Consider the following 23,925-nt stretch of genomic DNA (forward strand, 5'->3'; position numbering starts at 1 on the left):
GGAAAATCAAAAGAACTCAAAAAAAAACATTTTAGACCTCCGCAAGTCTGGTTCATCCTTGGTAGCAATTTACAAACGCCTGAAGGTACCACATTCATCTGTACAAACAATAGTCCGCAAGTATAAACACCATGGGACCACGCAGCCGTCATAACGCTCAGGAAGTTCTGTCTCCTAGAGATGAACGTACTTTGGTGCGAAAAGTGCAAATCAATCCCAGAACAACAGCAAAGGACCTTGTGAAGATGCTGGAGGAAATGGGGTCAAAATATCTATACACAGTAAAACAAGTCCTATATCGACATAACCTGAAAGGCCGCTCAGCAAGAAAGAAGCCACTGCTCCAAAACTGCCAGACTACAGTTTGCAACTGCACATGGGGACACATTTTGTACTTTTTGGAGAAATGTCCTCTGGTCTGATGAAACAAAAATAGAACTATTTGGCCATAATGACCATTTATGTTTGGAGGAGAAAGGGGGAGGCTTGCAAGCTGAAGAACAGCATCCCAACCGTGAAGCACAGGGGTGGCAGCATCATGTTGTGGGGTGCTTTGCTGCAGGAGGGACTGGTGCACCTAAGAAAATAGATGGCATCATGAGTGAGGAAAACTATGTGGATATATTCTGCTTGCCTATTGTCCTGTATCCCATCCCAGCCTGGTGCAGGTCTACAATTGTATCCCTGATGTCCTTACACCCTGTCTGGTCTTGGCCATTGTGGACAGGTTGGAGTCTTTGATTGAGTGTGTGGACAGGTGTCTTTTATACAGGTAATGAGTGGAGAACAGGAGGGCTTCTTAAAGAAAAACTAACAGGTCTGTGAGAGCCGGAATTCTTACTGGTTGGTAGGTGATCAAATACTTATGTCATGCAATAAAATGCTAATTCATTACTTAAGAATCATACAATGTGATTTTCTGGATTTTTGTTTTAGATTCCGTCTCTCACAGTTGAAGTGTACCTATGATAAAAAATTATAGACCTCTACATGCTTTGTAAGTTGGAAACACTGCCGATTTGGCAGGTTATCAAATACTTGTTCTCCCCACTGTATGTAATCAAACTACACACAACACTCCATAATGACGAGCAAAAAAAGGTCCCCAAGAACACAGTGGCCTCCACCCATTCTTAAATGAAAGAAGTTTGGAACCACCAAGACTTCCGAGAGCTGGCTGCCCGGCCAAACTGAGCAATCAGGAGAAGGGCCTTGGTCAGGGAGGTGACCAAGAACCCGATGCTCACACTGAATCTGCTCCAGAGTTCCTCTGTGGAGATGGGACAACCATCTAGCAGTACTCCACCAATCGGGCCTTTATGGTAGAGTGGCCAGACGGAAGCCACTCCTCAGTAAAAGGCACATGGCAGCCCGCTTGGAGTTTGCCTAAAGGACAGACCATGAGAAACAAGATTCTCTGGTCTGATGAAATCAAGATTGAACTATTTGGCCTGCGTCACGTCAAGCATCTGGAGGTAACCTGGCACCATACCTATGGTGAAGCATATTGGTGGCAGCATCATGCTGTGGGGATGTTTTTCAACGGCAGGGACTGGGAGACTAGTCAGATTCGAGGGAAAGATGAACCGAGCAAAGTACAAAGAGATCCTTGATGAAAACCTTCTCCGCACTTCCGACTGGGGTGAAGCTTCACCTTCTAACAGGACAAAGACCCTAGCACACAGCCAAGACAACGCAGGAGTTGCTTCGGGACAAGTCTCTGAATGTCCTTGAGTGGCCCAGCCAGAATCCGATCGTACATCTCTGGAGAGACCTGAAAATAGCTGTGCAGCGACGCTCCCCATCCACCCTGACAGAGCTTGAGAGGATCTGCAGAGAAGAATGGGAGAAATTCCCCAAATACAGGTGTGCCAAGCCTTTAGCATCCTACCCAAAAAGACTCAAGGCTGTAATCGCTGCTAAAGGTGCTTCAACGAAGTACTGGTTAATGGGTGCAATTATGTATGTAAATGTGATATTTCAGGGTTGTTGTTTTTTACATTTGCAACAACAACAAAAAAATCCCCAAAACAGTTTTTGTTTTGTCCTTATGTGGTATTTTGTGTAGACTGAGGAGGAAAAAAACAATTGTAATACATTTTAGAATAAGGCTGTAACGTAATAAAACGTGGAAAAAGTCAAGAGTCAATACTTTCCAAATGCACTGTAAATATTCACACTCGTGAGTGTTAGAATAACCTTTGGCAGCATTTACAGATGTGAGTCTTTCTGGGTAAGTCTCTGAGAGTTTTGCACACATGGGTAGTACAATATTTGCCCATTATTCTTTTCGACATTCTTCAAGCTCTGTCAAATTGGTTGTTGACTGTCGCTTGACAACCTTTTTCAAATCTTGCTTCAAACCTGCAGTAACTCGGCCACTCAGGAACATTCTCTGTCATTTTGGTAAGCAACTCCAGTGTATATTTGGCCTTGTGTTTTAGGTCATTGTTCTGCTGAAAGGTACATTTGTCTGATAGAAAACAGACTAAACCAGGTTTTTCTCTATAATTTTGACTGTGCTTAGCTCCATTTAGTTTAGTTTATTTTTTATCTTGAAAAACACCCCAGTCCTTAACGATTACAAACATGCCAATAACATGATGCCACCACTATGCTTGAAATATGTAGAGTGGTACTCAATGTGTTTTATTGGATTTGCCCCAAACATAATTTGTATGAAGCACAAAAAGTGTAATTGCTTTGCCAAATTATTTGCAGTATTTCTATAGAGCCCTGTTGCAAACAAAATGCATGTTTAGAAATATATTTTTTATTCGGTACAGGCTTCCTTCTCACTCTGTCAATTAGGTGAGTAGTGTGGAGTAACTACAATGTTGTTGATCCATCCTCAGTTTCCTAACACAGCCATGTAACTGTTTTAAAGTCACCATTGGCCTCATGGTGAAATCCCTGAGTGGTTTCCTTCCTCTCCGGCAACTGAGTTAGGAAGGACGCCTGTATCTTTGTTGTGATGGGTGTGTTGATATGCCATCCAAAGTGTAATTAATAACTTCACCATGCTCAAAGGGACATTTCATGTATTATTTATTTATGACCCATCTACCAATAGGTTCACTTTTTTTGCAAGGTTTTGAAAAACCTCTGGTCTTTGTGGTTGAATCTGTGTTTGAGGTTCACTGCTCGACAGATGGGACCTTTATAGATAATTGTATGTGTGGGGTACAGAGACGAGGTTGTCATTTAAAAATCATGTTAAACAATATTATTGCACACATAGTGAGTCCATACCACTTATGTGACTTGTTAAGCACATTTTTACTCCTGAACTTATTTTTGACACAACGAAGGGGTTGAATACTTATCGACTCAAGACATTTCAAGATGTTCATTTTTCATTAATTAGTCAATCATTCTAAAAAATATAAACCCAGTTTGACATTATGGTGTGTTGTGTGTAGGCCAAGTGACCAACAATCCCAATTGAATCAATTTTAAATTCAGGCTGTAACACAACAAAATGTGGAAAAAGTCAAGAGGGTGTGAATACTTTCTCAAAAGCACTGCGGTTCCTAGGTCAGTTCTTCAAGAGGAAGAATGCTCTAAAAGCCTTGACTAGGCACCGAAAGAGGTCACGTTTTTTCCTGTTCCTCCACTTCAATAAGGCAAAGTGTGTCAATATTAGGCAAGTGTTCTTAATGGTTGGTATACTCGGCGTATAACAGGTCACACAAATTACAAGTGTTCAGTTAGCAGGAAATATAAAGAAAATAAGAGGAGCTTTTGTATCTGTTGGGGGAGAGAGTGTCACTACAATGAACCAGGCTTCTTGGAGAGCTTGTGAGCATTTTGGGGGAATGGCAGCGCTGACACAACTCCATGAAAGCCAGCCAACACCTACTGGCCACAGTCTATCACTCATGTTGTGTGAAACCAGGTCACTCTTTGTCTTTTGCCCCTGAGCACACAGGTCCAGATCATACAACTCAGTCAGTCTTCTGGGGCAAAACAATTGTGACTAACCCCTCTATGGAATGTGACCCTTAACAGTGGTGGCCTGGCTAGAGAACAGGTGACTAGCAACTGGGGGGGTGGGGGGCTCTCCAAATGACTGCCATCTTCTTGTACAGTACAATGACTTGGGTTCCTGTGATTACATTAAAAAAACACTAATGAGACAGAATGTATAAACATTTTCTTTTTAATTCAGAGCTCATGCAAAACAAGCTGTATAAACGTCCTCCACTATCATGGAGTGTGAAGTGATTCTTGCATATTACATTTAAACAAAGATTATATCAAACAATGGTTTTAATGTATTTTTACAATGATGGGAGACTATGGACAGTATAGTCCATTGGCATGTTGTATGATTTTCTTGGTTAATGCATGAGAGCATTGATTTCTACACACGAGGCAGAGAACAATTTCACAAGCAAATTGTTCAGAAAACTTCTCCATTAGCAACAACTGTTAACACTAGTATATAAAAACATTTTTAAAATGTAAAAAAAAAAAAAAAAAAGACTTCCAACATTTAAAGATGACAACATAATCTGATGTCATAAACAAATTATTTTACATCCAGTACAGTTTGAATATTGATTGACGGCCATTGTTACTTGTATGAAAAAGATATGGCCTTGTATGAAATATTCCTGAATAAATGTTCTGAGAAAAAGGCTCTGTTCTGAAGAATGTGCTTACTTTACATTTTGGGGGGTAATCCATGCCAAACATTAACATTGAGCTCAGTTCCTGGCATGTCTCTATAGAACACCAGCTGCAGTTCCACAAACCTGCAGACCTGTCTGACTCCACTTCAGCCTACAGGAGCCTTTAGTACAACCGCCCAGGGCTAAAGAAAGGCCTCACTGTTCTCTTAAAGTGCTGTGTCTATTCTCTCCAACCATAATATTTTCCTCACCAAATCACCTCCGTGTTGTAAGTCAGCAATGGTTTTTCATGGGCAGAGGTAATAACCATGAAGTCTGTGCATATGACATCGAGTCGGAGCATGTTTTAAAAATAAAGCTTCTGCAAACCTTCACAGTGGTGTTGGAGTGCTCCAAGAGCTACAAACTGACAGTTTTGCCTGGCTACAGCATGGTTGGTGTAATTGCAGTTAGTGGCCAGCTAAGACAACCTGAACATGATGACTTTCTACTGTGGCAGAGGAACACTGGTGGGGAGGTCTGCTGGACTTAGGGAGGGGGGAGAGAAGGAAATCTGAGGTAAACTTGGCAGGATTTTGAAAGCCGCCCACAGGAAAAAGTGTGGTATGGTTTTCCATGCTCACACCTGGTGTCTGGGTTTAGGATTGTGCTGTGTGTGCATTTGTGGCAAAGATTAGCGTAATGATGGCCCTTTATCATGGGCCTGCCAGTAAATGCAAAGTCCTTCAGCTCGGCCTTGTGCAAAATGCAGTAGCAATGCCTGAAGGTGTTTTCGTTATTATGGACATAGTAGAATCAGTTAAAGTGCCTGTGTAACAATCACGATTAAAAATCACCTTTGAAGACAGATAAATCAATGATGACAAACAAGTACAGGTATAACAATTGCAAGGGGGGTTAGACATCTGTACACGAGGTGTCTACAAAAGCGTTAATGAGCCTATACGAGATTCATTTTCACTTCACATCAAAAAAATAATTGGAATGCTCATAGGGAAAACAACAGGGTTTCCCTCACTTCCTTTTAAGCTGTATAAGAATGTCCACTTTGGTCATTGAGAACATTGTTAATGGGAATGCATAGTTTTCTAGTTGTTCGCTATAACTAGCATATCAGCACCACCATGGCTGAGAGACAATACTGATGATACATTGAGAATAGTATATATATACAGTACCAGTCAAAAGTTGACACACCTACTCATTCCAGGGTTTCTTTATTTTTACCATTTTCTACATTGAAGACATCAAAACTATGAAATAACACATATGGAATCATGTCATAACCAAAAAAGTGTCAAACAAATCAAAATATATTTTATATTTGAGATTCTTCAAAGTAGCCACCCTTCGCCTTGATAACAGCTTTGCACACTTGGCATTCTGTCAACCAGCTTCATGAGGAATGCTTTTCCAACAGTCTTGAAGGAGTTTGCACATATACTGAGCAATTGTTGTCTGCTTTTGGTTCACTCTGCGGTCCAACTCATCTCAAGCTATCTAAATTGGGTTGAGTTTGGGTGATTGTGGAGGCCATGTCATCAATTACCTTGTTAAAAGTTAATTTGTGGAATGTCTTTCCTTCTTAATGAATTATAGCCAATCAGCTGTGTTGTGACAAGGTAGGGGTGGTATTACAGAAGATAGCCCTTTTTGTTCAAGAACCAAGAACCAAAATGACTGTCCATCATTACTTTGACCCATGAAGGTCAGTCAATCTGGAAAATGTCAAGAACTTTGAAAGTTTCTTCAAGAGCAGTCGCAAACACCATCAAGCGCTATGATAAACTGGCTCTCATGAGGACCACCACAGGAAAGGAAGACCCAGAGTTACCTCTGCTGCAGAGGGTAAGTTCATTCGAGTTAACTGCACCTCAGATTGGAGCCCAAATAAATGCTTCACAGAGTTCAAGTAACATGCAATGGACATGATACCAGTTGAAATCTGTCCTTTGGTCTGATGAGTCCAAATTTGAGATTTTTGGTTCCAACCGCCATGTCTTTGTGAGACACAGAGTAGGTGAATAGATGATCTCTGTATGTGTGCTTCCCACTGTGAACCATGGAGGAGGTGTGATGGTGCATAGCTGGTGACACTGTCTGTGATTTATTTAGAATTCAAGGCACACTTAACCTGCATGGCTACCACAGCACACTGTAGCAATATGCCATGCCATCTGGTTTGCACTTAGTGGGACTATCATTGACCCAGAGCACACCTCCAGGCTGTGTAAGGGCTATTTGACCAAGAAGGAGAGTGATGGAGTGCTGCTTCAGATGACTTGGCCCCCACAATCACCTGACCTCAACCCAATTGAGATGGTTTGGGATGAGTGAAGGAAGTGCTCATGATATGTGGGAACTCCTTCAAGACTGTTGGAAAAGCATTCCAGGTGAAGCTGGTTGAGAGAATGCCAAGAGTGTGCGAAGCTGTCATCAAGGCAAAGGGTGGCTACTTGAAGAGTCTCAAATATGAAATATATTTAGATTTTTTTAAACCCTTTTTGGTTACTACATGATTCCATATGTGTTATTTCATAGCTTTGATGTCTTCACTATTATTCTACAATGTAGAAAATAGTAAAAACCAATTTAAACCCTTAAATGAGTAGCTGTGTTGAAACTTTTGACTGGTACTCTGTGTGTGTGTATACAGAACACAAATATAAATGCAACATGCAACAATTTCAAAGACTTTGCTGAGTTACAGTTCATATAAGGAAATCAGTCAATTAAAAAAATGATTAGGCCCTAATCTATTTATGTCACATAACTGAGCAGGGGCACAGCCATGAGTGGGCCTGGGAGGGCATAGGCCCGCATAGGCCCACCCACTTGGGAGCCAGGCCAACCTACTGGGGAGCCAGCCAATCAGAATTTGTTTTTCTACAAAAGGGCTTTATTACAGAGACATACTCATCCGCACCCCACTTCCCCCCTGGGACGATCCCACAAGTGAAGAAGTCGGATGTGGGGGTCCTGGGCTGGCGTGGTTACACGTGGTCTGTGGTTGTGGCGTACTGCCATAATCTCTAAAACAACGTTGGAGGTGCCTTATGGTAGAGAAATTAACATTAACACAGCTCTGGTGGACATTCCTGCAGTCAGCATGGCAATTGCACACTCCCTCCAAACTTGAGACATCTGTGGCATTGTGTTGTGACAAAACTGCACATTTTAGAGTGGACTTTTATTGTCCCAAGCACAAGGTGCACCTGTGTAATGATCATACTGTTAAATCAGCTTCTTGATATGCCACAACTGTCAGGTGGATGGATTATCTTAGCAAAAGAGAAAGGCTCACTAACAGGGATGAAAACAAATTTGTGCATTTTTGTGCATATGGAAAATGTCTGGGATATTTTTTTCAGGTCATGAAACATGGGACCAACATGTTGCATTTATATTTTTGTTCAGTCTATTTATCTATCTATCTATCTATCAGTATCTGCACTCCTTGAATAAATAATTTGCATAACCCTTATAACCATGTATTAAAGAGGCTCATCCCAGGCTCATTAAGCAAAATAAGTAAGAACCTGTATTTCTCACTGGTAAAACCGGTAATTTAAATCATTGTCAATTACTAAAGCTTAAGTAACTGAGACGTTTCAAATGCTAACGTGAATGGCTATAGTAACAATGAACTACTGAGAAACAAATGTGGAAATGAAAATCCCGCGAGGCTGATGCAGAGCTGTAATGAGATGCAAACACCACTAGAACCACAGAACATACTTAAGTAGTATGTGGCTGTAACCGTAGTAACTGCAAGCAATACCTGCATTTTTCCTCCCTCATTTTCTGTAGCTCTAGCTGCAGCCCCTTGAATAACAAGACAGCGAGATTGAAATATTGGAAGTAGGGAGAAGTGATGTTTATTTTTTGACACCTCTCTATAAGGCCTCATTCAAGCTGAGCTTTTTGTCTGTGAGGGGTTGCTTCTCTGTGTCTGAGGCTGCACTACTCTTCCCCCTTCCGCAAAACGGCTAATGCTATATCACAATGGCAAAGGACAGCACATGCTAGGGTTAGGCGCTGTGGGGGCTAGACGCAAGCATGTTTAGGTTGATAGCTAGCGGGCAAGAGAAGGAGTGGACAATAGTGTGCACTGCAGGCTGCAGGTAGAGCTATTAGCAGGGACAGCGTCTCTTTAATGGGCTACACGGTGGTGGGAAGCGAGGAGAGAGAGTCCGGGAGGGCCTGGGCCTTCTGCTCTGGCGAGCAGCAGAAGAAGAGGCGCCGCCCGAGGCTCTTGAAGGCAAACCTGAAGTACATGATGTGGCCCATGGCCACGAAGGAGACGGAGAGGATGACGAGAAGGCCAAAGGCCTCAGGGTTGGGCGCCAGAATCACCATGATAAAGTGCAACAGGTCCAGGAGGTAGTTCATGGAGTTCTGGACACCATTAATCACCCCCCTCTCTGACTCGATCACATTCTCTTGGATGAGCTGGGTCACGGTTAAGTCAAAGGACCATAGACCTGCAGAGGGGAAAACAGCAGCACAGCAGTCATTTAGAATGGCATTTTTACGACCACATAAAAATGATATAGGAACAGGAAATCACCGCTATGACTGTAATTATCAGCTGATATTGGAATCAAAGGTTGACAATATTGCTCTGTGGAGACATTAACACCGGATCTGGAGCCAACTTCCCTCCAAGTGGTGCCTGCCTTTTATACAACAAAGTTCATACGCCAACTGTTAACACATGACATAGCAGCACTCATCAAGCACTTCTCCCAGTGTGGACTTTTGAGTTACTCACCAATTCTAGCAGCAATAACCCCTGCAAACAGCAGGCTGACTGACAGATAGGACTGCAGAGGCGGCAGTTCTTCAGCGGGCGGTGCAGTCGAACCGTTGACCAGCAGACCATCGATGTTCAGCATGCTAGCCGGATGGGAGGCCTCTGGTAAGTTGCCGCTGTCTCCGGTCAGGTGGCTGTAGATGTCCTGGAAGGGCGAAATGCTGAGGTCGAAGGGGCTGCCCGGTGCAAAGACGGACGCCACGCACAGAACTAGGCAGGAGAGTTGCACCACACCCGAGATGAAGCCTGTGCGGATTAGGCCACACTTCTTGCGAACCCAGGTGAAGGCCACCGTGCCACAGATGCCTGACACGGCTGAGGCACCCATCAGCAGGCTAAGCACAGAGCCGTTGAGGCCCTGGGTGTAGGCGTAGCCCGTGGTGATGCAGTCAAATCCCAGCACCGTCATGTAGAGGAAGGACAGTGACATGCCTGCGAAGAAGATGGACTGGTTGTAGTAGGCCACCCAGCCGTCGCGGATGGTGCGCAGGGGCTCTGTTATCTGGTAGCAGCAGCTCGTCTTCTTGGGAGAGTCGGCCTCGACGACAGCCATCTCGTTCATGAGCTGGGAGCCCTCTACTGTGCCGTTGCCGTTTTCTAGCTCTACAGACCACAGGAGGAAGAACAGACACACATGAGTGACTGTTTTGGGGCCACAAGACCGTACACAGATAGATCTCATAATGTTGTATTTCTCTAAGGGAGGGCCAGCCCAACTAACCACCTCAACAACAGATGTATATTTGACAAAAATGATCTTACAACACTTATGTTCATTGACATTAAGACATGTCTGTTAGTGATGTTCATTGAGGGCCAGAACATACCTTTCGGGAAGTTAAGTTGTTTCAGTTCCTGGTCATCCTCTTTTTTGCCAGCCTTCAAGGCCAGTGCCGGGGTTTTCTGGTAGACCTTCCATAGCAGACCGTACTCAAGGCACATAGAGCACAGGTTCCAGCCCGCAATAAAGCCGCAACCAATGAAGTTTGAGCCAAAAGACATGATCTGACCCACCAGCATGGGCGCTAGGATGTTGGTCAGCTGGTCGATGATCCGCACTGTGGCGTTCATGTCTATTAAAGAAGAGCATAATTACATTGTTGTCCACAGGAAACATAAATTCATATTTTACTTTACCCTGTCTAAGCTTGGGTGGTATACCGTATACCAGGGTATTTTTAAATATAGACGGTATGATTTTCAATACTGTGAAAAGTAATCATAACATTTTTGGGGGTTTGGGGCATCCCAAAGGTATGGTGCAGGAACAGTATCTGGATACCGCCCAACTCTAACCCTGTCTTAAGTTACACGTTCCCCTGAATTACAATATTTGCTGACAGGAGAAGTTCACGGAGTCAAACATGGCTTCTAATTTGTATCTGCTTTCCTTACAACCTTATCTGAAAGGACTTGATTGACAGATTTAAGTAGAGAAGCTGCTTTAAGTGACTGTGACATGATAGGACACAGCCAAAGTCTTATTTGATGGTTTTTCCACTAATTCATGTCAGGGATTTTTATAGGTTTCCTGAAGGTTATACACTTCAGGTTAATTGACTTCATTGGTGCAGACAAGCAACATGTAGCACACAGCTCTGGTCATTCATGAACTGTTAGTCTTTATGGCGTGTATGGCCACATTCCTTTGAGATTATCTGTGCGGAAGTGTTGCATTTTTACTGTGAAAAAATATCTGATTCATAGCTTTAGTGAACCAAGGTGAAATGGACAGTTCTAAAAGAAAAATGAGTGATTTAGCTGTGATTGGGTTCAAAGGTCACGCCACTGCAAGACGATAAAGGTCCGTTCACATGAGCTCTATTGATTTGGGCCAGTTTCCCATGGAGACTCACCTGCCAGCTTGCTGCTGTCCTGTCCAGCCACAACCACCACCCAGTCTCTCTGGATGGTAATTGCCATGGCAGTACTGGCCAAATTAGCAATGTTGGCTATGGAGATGACCAGGATATAGCAGCATGTCTGAAAACCAAGAAAACTATACATTTTTGTTTGCTTTGGTAAAAACAAAACATAAAAACATTTTTAACGTGTACAAATTTACTTTATACAATGAAAATGTTGGCCTCGACATATCATTTAATCTAGACACCGCATACAACCATAATCCAGCGTGAGACTGAAATAAACAGGCCTGCTGTTTGTTTTGTTTTTTGTTGTGTACATTATAATTGCAGCTGTTCTGACCAGGGGAATAGAGATGGACTGGCTCAACTGGCGAGGCAGCATTTCTCTCCCTCACATGACGGCCCTAGAATAACCTGCTGACTACACAGTCGTGAACAAGACACTCAATCTCCTGTTTCACCAGCACCTCCAGAAAACTCACAGCCCCCACTCCCCCTTAAAATCCAAAGGCCCCTTCACAAATGCACGATTTGTCCCACAATACACTGACAACACCACGTGATAGACACTTTGTTCATGATCCTGATAGTGTAGCAGCCAGCAGATTGTAACATTCGCTATTGCAACAGTCTTCTTCTATCGACCATAAAAACAAGGCACAGTTTTTCTTCCGTGGGACAAAGTCTCGCTGTAGAATATAAATGAAATCCGCTCATTTGGGTCTACATATTTCACCAAAAGAAAGTTCTACAAGAAGCCAAACATGTTTCCCTGCAAATCCTTGCGTAATCTTAATAATCAAAAGATTTTTCCTTGATTTGATTTAGCAACTCGTGCAGGACACTAGCCTGCCTGTGTGGGTGGGGTGGGGGGGTTGGGGGACTATGGATCTGTCTCTATAGTAATCAACGGATATTCCTAACTTTAAACAAGCATATCTCCTGTCCCGTTTGAGCAACAGTCATGACATTCTGTGCATATATGCATCTCCTAATGAGCAACACATTTCCCATGAGGACCTATAAGCTGAGCCCATTACATTTCCCGCAAATGGAGTCTTTTTGTCCCCCACCAAACTTTGAACAACTTCTGAAAAGTCTGCATACATATTTTTTTTTAAATTGAGATTTACAAATTTGGCGCATGACATACATACGGATGTTTCCCGTTATAAATCAGACAGGTCGTACAACGGTGTGCGAATGAATGCTACAGCCCACACTTCTATGCAAAAGACAAATTGTTGTTACATTTTTCATTTATCAATAGATTAGTGGGTTTCTTTGCTCTGCCTTGGTGTAGGCTCTGAGATTAAACCATACAATGATGTCGCGCTCCTAATGCTCACCAGCACTGTGGCCTACCTAAACTGTCAAATATTTTATATAAGATACTGGTCTATTTACTCTGTTGGCAGAATGTACATTTTTTAAAACATTTTTATAAAAGGACTGTCAGTTTCTATAGAAAACAATTTGTACATACATGCATGTCCTCATGAGAAACAAGTCTCCCATAAGGCTCTTTAAGCTCTGCCCATTCACAAAAAGCTGAACATTTTTAAAGGGTGTGTAGACTATATACAGTGCCTTGCGAAAGTATTCGGCCCCCTTGAACTTTGCGACCTTTTGCCACATTTCAGGCTTCAAACATAAAGATATAAAACTGTATTTTTTTGTGAAGAATCAACAAGTGGGACACAATCATGAAGTGGAACGACATTTATTGGATATTTCAAACATTTTTTAACAAATCAAAAACTGAAAAATTGGGCGTGCAAAATTATTCAGCCCCTTTACTTTCAGTGCAGCAAACTGTCTCCAGAAGTTCAGTGAGGATCTCTGAATGATCCAATGTTGACCTAAATGACTAATGATGATAAATACAATCCACCTGTGTGTAATCAAGTCTCCGTATAAATGCACCTGCACTGTGATAGTCTCAGAGGTCCGTTAAAAGCGCAGAGAGCATCATGAAGAACAAGGAGCACACCAGGCAGGTCCGAGATACTGTTGTGAAGAAGTTTAAAGCCGGATTTGGATACAAAAATATTTCCCAAGCTTTAAACATCCCAAGGAGCACTGTGCAAGCGATAATATTGAAATGGAAGGAGTATCAGACCACTGCAAATCTACCAAAGACCTGGCCGTCCCTCTAAACTTTCAGCTCATACAAGGAGAAGACTGATCATAGATGCAGCCAAGAGGCCCATGATCACTCTGGATGAACTGCAGAGATCTACAGCTGAGGTGGGAGACTCTGTCCATAGGACAACAATCAGTCGTATATTGCACAAATCTGGCCTTTATGGAAGAGTGGCAAGAAGAAAGACATTTCTTAAAGATATCCATAAAAAGTGTCGTTTAAAGTTTGCCACAAGCCACCTGGGAGACGCACCAAACATGTGGAAGAAGGTGCTCTGGTCAGATGAAACCAAAATTGAACTTTTTGGCAACAATGCAAAACGTTATGTTTGGCGTAAAAGCAACACAGCTCATCACCCTGAATACACCATCCCCACTGTCAAACATGGTGGTGGCAGCATCATGGTTTGGGCCTGCTTTTCTTCAGCAGGGACAGGGAAGATGGTTCAAATTGATGGGAATATGGATGGAGCCAAATACAGGACCATTCTGGAAGAAAACCTGATGGAGTCTGCAAAAGACCTGAGACTGGGACGGAGATTTGTCTTCCAACAAGACAATGATCCAAAACATAAAGCAAAATCTACAATGGAATGGTTCAAAAATAAACATATCCAGGTGTTAGAATGGCCAAGTCAAGGTCCAGACCTGAATCCAATCGAGAATCTGTGGAAAGAACTGAAAACTGCTGTTTACAAATGCTCTCCATCCAACCTCACTGAGCTCGAGCTGTTTTGCAAGGAGGAATGGGGAAAAATGTCAGTCTCTCGATGTGCAAAACTGATAGAGACATACCCCAAGCGACTTACAGCTGTAATCGCAGCAAAAGGTGGTGCTACAAAGTATTAACGTAAGGGAGCTGAATAATTTTGCACGCCCAATTTTTCAGTGATTCTTCACAAAAAAATACAGTTTTATATATTTATGTTTGAAGCCTGAAATGTGGCAAAATGTCAAAGTTCAAGGGGGCCGAATACTTTCGCAAGGCACTGTATATAGATAGGCACTGTAATTCCATATAGATACAGTTGACAATTAAAAGAAAACTATTTTGGTATTTATTTCATTAGTCCATTGTTGATAGAGTCCCAAACTGCTTTGCATGTCAGCAATCAAGTTTTCAAGAGATAGAACTTATACAGAAATACAGCCAGTCTGATGTTGACCATGTTTTTTCCCCTCTTTCGCATTAATCCACGTAACGTAAATTTGAATAATATGACTAATTGGCCCAAGGAGGGGACGCTGCATTATTCATGGGGGACGACATGTTTACTGTTACCTTGTTCAATGTGTAGGCTCGGCTACTGTCCAGAAGCTCAAATGATATGTAAAGGTTGTTGAAATGACACACTGGATTTCACATCATAGTAGACTTAGGATAGAACGTTGTACTTGTCAAACGGGTAAATGCTTTCGCTGCAAATGAACACTTAAGGATCATGACCGTATGAAAAGTCTAGGAAATGAAATCTTACCAGAATCCATCCATTGTATAACTCTGCAATCTGTTCTTTGAACTGGAAAACCACCATCAAGAGGATCCCACATAGTATGACAGAAAAGTTCTGGACAACCAGCGAAGTCTGGGCCACTATAAATGAGAGGATAAGCATTAGAGACATAGGGTTGGTGGTCACAAACAGTTTATTTATGTCTGAGTAAATCACTCAATTGGAGATTTCCCTCAAGACACAATGGGTTCTTCGAATGGTCTCGAATAGAGAATTATGCCAATTTCCATCTAAATTAACACATTCCCCAAACATTCTAATCCCAAACATTTAAAATGAATGATCAAGTAATGTTTTGACTATGTATATTGTTCATTCCTGTTCAATGTATTGTGTTCAATGTATTCTAACTTTAGACTTGGTCTAATTATGGCTGCATACCTTTGAGTCTTGGGTTTTTGTCAACCCAGTCACCGATAATGGCTCCAAGGAGCAGCACTGACCCTGCCACCACCAGTCCGTACACAGCCGTGAGCAGGAGGCTGTTGCCATACAGCCCCACCAGAAATACAGCTACAGCGAAGTTCCACATACGATCGCCCTACAAAGACATGCATGTTAACTTTTGTTGTTTCAGCCAGCTGTTAAAATGCACTGCACACTAGGCTACAGCCGATGAATGATGCTTGCAGAAACATGACCCTTGTCTACTACTAAGCAGGGCCGACCCCAGAATGAATCAGTTGGATGGACATTTGATTTCAGTAGGGGGCGCATTTAAAACATTTTTTTAATTTTTTTTTATAGTAAATACAACTAATTTAATTGTAAAACGATATTACATTTTAAATGTGGCAAGAACACTTTTTTAAAATGACTTCATAATTTCACAATCAGAGTTTGTATTGACAGGTGTAGCCTATTGAATATCATTGTAGAATAGGCCTATGCATAAAATGCATCCTCCAATTGCAACGTCTGCCTATGCCCACACATATTATCTCAAGAAAATGTTTATATTTTGAATACCCTCAAACACCAAATTAGGCATAGCCTACCTAACTTTAAAATAGGCCATCAGTCATCAGTGTCAATTGCGAAGGGTAATTCTTCACGTTTTACCGGTGAAATGTCCAAACTGCATGCCAATCACTTCAGTTTCATCGGAATATACATTGAGATCTTCTTGAATGACTGTTTTGTGAGCGAATGAAAGCAGATGGTGTTAACAAAATGTTAGCCTCTCTTGTAGGCCTTCCTCTGTATCTGCTAAAGCCACTTTCTGTCACGCTAAATGTCAAGCTTCTACCGCTAACCCTAGGAAACTCTTTTCCAACTTCTCCTCCCTCCTTAATCCTCCACCCCTCCCCCTCATTCCTTCCTCTCTGCGGACAACTTTATCAACCACTTTGAAAAGTAGGTTGACGACATCCAGGCCTCATTCACTCAGCCTATTGTTTCCACTGGTCCTACTGGCACAGAACTATCGCACGCCTTGACCGCTTAAAAAACGACAGACTGGTATCCCTTCTTTCTTTTCTTTCCAAAACACTTGAGTGTGCTGTCTCTGATCAACTCTCTCGCTATCTCTCTCTCTCAGAACAATCTTCTTGACCCTAACCAGTTAGGCTTCGAGACGGGTCACTCAGCCGAGACTGCTCTTCTCTGTGTCACAGAGGCTCTCCGTACTGCCAAAGCTGACTCTCACTCCTCTGTTCTCATCCTCCTAGATCTAGCCGCTGCCTTCGACACTGTGAACCATTATTTCCTCCTCTTCACTCTCTCAGGGCTGGGCGTCCCAGGCTCTGCACACTCTTGGATTGCATCCTACTTGGCAGGCCAGTCCTACCAGGTGACGTGTAGAGGATCTGTTTCTGTACTAGGCTTGGGCAGTATGCTGTATACTGGAGTATTTGTAAATAGCCACGGGATGGTTTGTCAATACCTGCAGATCGCATTCTTCATTTCACCTGTCACATTATTTTACATTATGAAGCTTACTGTAGTTCCCCAGAACAGTTGAGCCAGTCACGTGTTTGTACAGCGGGTGAAAGAAGGCAGTAGGTGAGTCCAGCGGTGTATTGACAGGGGTTGCATTTTATAAGGAAAGTCAACAGTGTTATTTATCCTTCAATAGAGATGACGTGCAACTATAGATTTCCTTCACAGAATATACCTTGGTGTGCAATGCATTCGGCAGAAAATCGCTTCATTTTCTGAAGTGCAACGCTATTTGGATGGCAGCCACAGGTAAACTAGTTTACAAAGAATAAGCAAGGTTTTTTTTGCAAAACAAAATTCATGGCCATCATATTTCTAATGTTCATCATAGAAATAATGTAGCCAGCTACATTTCCTAATGTTTTGCGGAAGGTTAATCTAGCATTTTATTGGAGAAAAGTTGTCTGGCTACACTGAGAAAAGAATGCTTGTTCGTTAATTCTCATCCAAGTGGAGAAGTGCAACTGAAGCACAAAATGAGTCGGATGCCAAAATTACAATAGGAAGCATTTTACATCTGCATTTACAAAACGCAGCAAGATATTTCTTATGTGTTTTATCTTTTTTCCTCCTTGAAAAACGTAGAATTCTTCGTTAACCCGATTCGTAAATTTAACTTCCTAGTTAATCTAAGTAAGTATCTGAATTAATAAGTTGACAGGGCATCATGTTGTGTTATCTTTCTGCCGTGTTTAAAAAGTCAAAGCCCTTTGGATTAGTTATTTGTACAGCTGCCACTATCTTGATTTCCTTGTTTATTTTCTCCGTTCTCGACCTGTCTTCTCCTCCTCCCTGTTCTCCAAGCAGAGCAGGCAGGCCATTGCCCTAGTGACTCCAGCTCCACACAGACACAGCGTGTAGCCTACACATGCTGCTCCCGAGCCATTACTGTTCTTCCTTCAGACAAGCATGTGTCAATACTTTGTTCATTTACACAATGTCTATCATTCGCATTTGCTTGGAAATGTCCAAACTCACCAAAAATGACATTTGGCTGTATAAATGTATAACTTTATGAGCTGGATTGCCTGTCTCTGCAATTTGTTAATTTTTGTTTGCGCTTGTTAGCATATTTCGCTAGCAGCCTCCATGGAAATGTGCGTTACTTGTGCTAATTTTGTAAGCATTTTGGCAATAGACGCCCAATGGGCTTTTTTTGGCGCCCCATTGTCTACTAAGCTGGTAATACCCTATATCCCGGTATGAGAGAAGGAAGGTATGACGATATGAAAATCTAGATACCGCCCAACCCTAGTCTAGTCTGCATCACGTGGTCTCACTACTGGTGTCCCCCTGGGCTCGGTTCTAGGCCCTCTCCTCTTCCCCTATACACCAAGTCACTCGGCTCCATCATATCCTCACATTGTCTCTGCTATCATTGCTATGCGGATGGCTATGCGGATGGCGGATGGCATCTCTGCGTGCCTGGTAGATATCTCAGCTTGGATGTCGGCCCACCACCTCAAGCTCAACCTCGACAAGGGAAAGGCCTTCCCGCTCCAAGAACAATCCATCAACTCGACAGTGTCCCCTCCCAGAGCGCAAAGAACCTTGGCGTGACCCTGGACAACACCCTGTCATTCTCTGTAAACAGCAAAGTAGTGACTCACTCCTGCAGGTCCATGCTCTACAACATCAGTAGAGTACGACCCTACCTCACACAGAAAGAGGCACAGATCCTAATCCAGACACTTGTCATCTCCCGTCTGGACTAGTGCACCTCGCCTGTGGCTGGGCTCCCTCTGCTTGTGCCATCAAACACCTGCAATTTATCAGAACGCTGCAGCCCGCCTGGTGTTCAACCTTCCCAAGTTCTCCCATGTCACCCCGCTCCTCCGCACACTCCAATGGCTTCCAGTCGAAGCTCGCATCCACTACAAGACCATGGTACTTGTCTACCGAGCAGCAAGAGCAACTGCTATGCTCAAACCCTACACCCCAACCTGAGTACTCAGTTCTGCCACTTCAGGTCTCTTGGCCCTCCCATCCCTACAGGAGGGAAGCTCCTGCTCAGCCCAGTCAAAGCTCTTCTCTGTCCTGGCACCCCAATGGTGGAACCAGCTTCCCCCTAAAGCTAGGACAGTAGAGTCCCTGCCCATCTTCTGAACCCATCTGAAACCCTACCTCTTCAAAGAGTACATTAAATAATCCCACAGCACCCCCACCTCGCACCCCCTTTCGTGAACTATCACGTGCACTTGACTCTTTTCCCCCCTACTAGCACTGAATTTGTTGATAGCTACTTTATTGAGAAAAAATGTACTTCCTTTGACTGAGATATATGGTAGTCCCACCTAGCTATCTTAAGATAAATGCACTAACTCTAAGTCGTTCTGGATAAGAGGGTCTGCTAAATGACTAAAATGTCAAATGTAGGATTATTTTGTTTCTATCAAAGCATATATTTAATGCCTAGTGAGGCGCGCTGATGAGTTTTGGCCGAATGAGGGGGAAAAAATGTACTATTCAGCTTCGGATAAGAAATGACGAGGGATGTGTTTTTGGTTGTAACATATTGGCCTACTAGGTTACAGTATATGCTATTATATTTAGTTCTGTTATGTAAAATAGTAATTCATCATGTGATCTTGCGAGACATTGACTCAGCTTTGATCTAGCTTTACTAAGCACACACCAATGTGAGAAGTAAAAGTCTTCCATTTGTAATAATAATAATAATAATAATAATAATAATACTTATTTTAAGCAATTTGAGTGTGCGTCAAATCATGGTGCTGAAAGGACAGCACCATAACCAAGTGGTCCCATATCCTTTTGGGTCCCACTGCGCAAGAGTCGGTCCGTGGAGTTTTATGAACATCAAGGCAGGCACTGTGAATTTGGATCCTAGATTTCGTCGGTGGATCAGTTTGTCTGCATATGCATTAGAGGTAGTACGTTTCTGTAAACTCAGCACACAGACAGCAGGGTGAGTTCAAGTGTGTCATACACGAGCCCAAACTGTTTTGAGGACAGACGGTTTAGCAACCCCTGGTAGTTTTTTTTTGTCTGTGGCTGTTTTTGTTACAGCTCGAAGTGGTCAAGTTTTCGTGGAATTATTTTAGTAATTATACCGAACAGAACATGTAAAGTGTTGGTCCCATGTTTCATGAGCTGAAATAAAAGATCCCATAATTTTCCATACACTATTTTTTTTTCTCTCAAATGTTGAGCACAAATTTGTTTACATCCCTGTTAGTGAACATTTCTCATTTGCCAAGATAATCCATCCACCTGACAGGTGTGGCATATCAAGAAACTGATTAAACAGCATGATCATTACACTGGTGTACCTTAAAAGGCCACTAAAATGTGCAGTTTTGTTACACAACACAATGCCACAGATGTCCCAAGTTGAGGGAGCGTGCAATTGGCATGCTGACTGCAGGAATGTCCACCAGAGCTACTGCCAGATAAATTTACGTGAATTTCTCTACCATATGCCGCCTCCAACATCATTTTAGAGAATTTAGTAGTACGCCCAACCGGCCCCGACCACAAACCACATGTAACCATGCCAGCTTAGGACCTCCACATCTGGCTTCTTCACCTGCGGGATCGTTTGAGATCAACCACCTAGACACCCGATGAAACTGAGGAGTATTTCTGTCTGTAATAAAGCCCTTTTGTGGGGGAAAAACACACTCTGAATGGCTGGGCCTGGCTCCCGAGTCATATGAAATCCATAGAATAGGGCCTAATGAATTTATTTAAATTGACTGATTTCATTATATGAACTATAACTCAGTAACATAATTGTAATTGTTGCGTTTATATTTTTGTTCAGTGTAAATGTAATATATTTAGAATGTATCTGAATGAATTCTCCAGAAGTATTTTTACCAGCTCCGTGTATTCTCAAATTGATTAAAAAATGGATAAAAAAAATTGAGGGACCACGGCTGCCCTGCTCCCCGCGCAAAGGCAGCATTACATCCCTGTTCAATTCGCAAGTGGCTGAAACTGTCACCGAAGAAAGCATCCAAGCGAGTGAAACAGCTCCCCTCTGTGTAACCTATGTGTTGCCAATGTATCTGATGCTGTCTGGACAAAAATAAGTATGACATGCCATACTCTTTTTGTCCAGAAAGCATCAGATACCAAGCTGTTCTCAGAGCATTTTGTATTATTTTGTACGTAAATCCAAGACACTCCATTTAGTAAGAAATGTTACGTTTCGTATGGGATGTATTTACATGTACTATGCTGTGTCTAGTCTATCAGACCAGGCTGGGGTTACACATACTGAGACAGATGAGCCCTGTTTCGCTCGCTCAGATGCGTCTTTGTGTCGGCGCGCATCTTCTCAAATAAATTATGAATATTTAATGTTTTATCTAGACGGACAAGGAGGTACGGTAGGGCCCCCTAAGCTCGCCCATCATGCCGACCTTGCTACTGAGCATAAAGTGAGCATACCCTTTATAAATTAATAACGGTCTAAGGCCAAGGACTGTTACAAAAACATAAACATTACCTAAAGAATCGCATGCACATTATTTACAAATACCATAACAGAATAACTATTGTATACATAGAATATTACACACTATATCGAACCATCCATGGGTCCATCGATCAACCATTTTTTAATCAACAATGTTTGTCAAACCAGACTAAGCGCGCGCAAGATGCGTTCCACTGGATGAGAAATAGCCTATAGCGCCTTCAATTGTGTACCTATTCTTAAACATAAAAAGGCTAAAATATTTAGTCAAATGGCCCTCCACCATGAGCAATAAGGTGATGGCCTACCTACTCATTATTTAACTTTAAATGGTTTCTCTTGGCTTCGTTTCACTTACCCATGTCGAGAGGCCATGTCCCAGGTAAATAAGGAACTTTGGTGATGTGAAGAACTCTTGGACCGATTCTGCAAGGAAAATAATGTTTACGATTCGTTGTTATTGATATCATATGGCCACCTGTGTGGTCAATAGATCGGCAGCCATAATTTATTGATCAAATATGCCATTTAAATGAGTCCTTGTAAAATAACTGAAAACGTCAAATTGACCTACCACAGCAACGTTTCTTAGATCCAGCGTTATCCATTGTAATACTTTTCCGGAAATAATTAACGTTTGCCCAATATCTATTTATCTTCGTAAAGCAAGGCTATCGATGAGAGACACTGTGCATTCAAATTTCGGTAAACGCACGCCAAAGCTCCCCTTTCTCCTTTCCAAACTTAGCTATCACTGTAGCTGAAGTTGGAAACAAATATCTTAGCCGAAAATCCTTTTTTAGTTCAAATGCAAAACAATAAAATCTCCCGAACAGCTCCAGCAACCTTCTCTCGTCTTTTCTGCACTGCCAACAGCGTTTATGTCACTGGTCAATATACAGTAGCCCGAAGGAATACGTCACAGTCACATGACTCGAGCCTCACAGCCTATACAGATGCATTCAAAACAAACAAAACAAAGTTCTTGTGGCGAACTATTATTTACGATGCATTGTTGCAATAGATCTGACATTATCCATGGTTTTGGTGGTTGTTAGAATGTTATTCATTCTATAATAACTGCCTATATCGGGAGGGAGGGGGATAGGGGGTAGTTAGTAACTATGTTCAGTACCAGTCAAAAGTATGGACACACCTATATCATATATATATATATATATATATATATATATATATATATGTATATATGTATGTGTGTACATATACATATACATATACATATATATATATATACATATATATGTATGTATATATATATATATATATATATATATATATATATATATATATATATATATATATATATACCACAGGAGGTTGTTGGCACCTTTATTGGGGAGGACTGGCTGTTGGTAATGAGTGGATACGTGGCAGTTTGGCAAATACATGAAACACATGGTGTCCATGAGTTTGATGCCATTCCATTTACTACATTTCAGCCATAATTATGAGACGTCCTCCCCACAGCAGCCTCCACTGATGAATGAATATATATATATATATATATATATATATATATATATATATAATATATATATATATATACACACAGTACCAGTCAAAGGTTTGGACACAGCTACTCATTTAATTACGTTTTTTTCTTTATTTGTACTATTTTCTACATTGTAGAATAATAGTGAAGACATTAAAACTCTGAAATAACACATATGGAATCATGTAGTAACCAAAAACATGATAAACAAATCAAAATACATTTCAAAGTAGCCCCCCATAGCCTTGACAGCTTTGTACACTCTTGGCAATCTCTCAACCAGCTTCAGGAGAAATGTTTTTCCAACAGTCTTGAAGGAGCTCCCACATATGCTGAGCAATTGTTGGCTGCTTTTCCTTCCCTCTGCGGTCCAACTCATCCTAAACCAATCCCCCCGGGTTGAGGTCGGGGGGATTGTGGATGCCAGGTCATCTGATGCAGCATCATCACTCTCCTTCTTGGTCAAATAACCCTTACACAGCCTGAAGGTGTGTTTTGGGTCATTATCCTGTTTAAAAACAATTAATAGTCCAACCATATGGGATGCTGTGGTAGCCATGCTGGTTAAGTGTGCCGTGAATTCTAAATAAATCACTGATAGTGTCACCAGCAAACCACCCCCACTACATCACACCTCCTCCTCCATGCTTCACGGTGGGAACCACACATGCTGAGATCATCTGTTCACCTACCGTGCATCTCACAAAGACACGGCAGTTGGAACAATTTGGACTCTCCACCCCAAAGGACAGATTTCCACGGGTCTAATGTCTAATTGCTTGTGTTTCTTGGCCCAAGCAAGTCTTTTATTCGTATTAGTGTCATTTAGTAATGGTTTCTTTGTAGCAATTCAATCATGAAGGCCTGATTCATGCAGTCTCCTCTGAACAGTTGATGTTGAGATGTGTCTGTTACTTGAACTCTGTTAAGCATTTATTTAGGCTGCAATCTGAGGTGCAGTTAACTCTAATGAACTTGTCTTCTGCAGCAAAGGTAACTCTGGGTCTTCCTTTCCTGTGGCAGTCCTCATGAGAGCCAGTTTCA

The 23,925-nt window shown here is 42.1% G+C and overlaps 1 protein-coding gene across 1 annotated transcript; it reads right to left on the reverse strand.

Moving 5' to 3' along the window:
- Nucleotides 1–4,146: 4,146 nt before the first annotated feature.
- Nucleotides 4,147–22,244, reverse strand: LOC118367158 (solute carrier family 40 member 1-like). The gene is made up of 8 exons (XM_035750262.2): nucleotides 21,943–22,244; nucleotides 21,727–21,794; nucleotides 15,362–15,521; nucleotides 14,945–15,060; nucleotides 11,310–11,436; nucleotides 10,281–10,526; nucleotides 9,412–10,056; nucleotides 4,147–9,121 (listed from the first exon to the last, which is right to left on the reverse strand). The coding sequence occupies exons 1-8, from the start codon at nucleotides 21,974–21,976 to the stop codon at nucleotides 8,799–8,801; spliced, it is 1,719 nt and encodes a 572-aa protein (XP_035606155.1). The 5' UTR covers nucleotides 21,977–22,244; the 3' UTR covers nucleotides 4,147–8,798.
- Between the last annotated feature and the right edge of the window lie 1,681 nt (nucleotides 22,245–23,925).

This window comes from Oncorhynchus keta, chromosome 34 (assembly GCF_023373465.1).
Source record: "Oncorhynchus keta strain PuntledgeMale-10-30-2019 chromosome 34, Oket_V2, whole genome shotgun sequence".
NCBI lineage: Eukaryota > Metazoa > Chordata > Actinopteri > Salmoniformes > Salmonidae > Oncorhynchus > Oncorhynchus keta.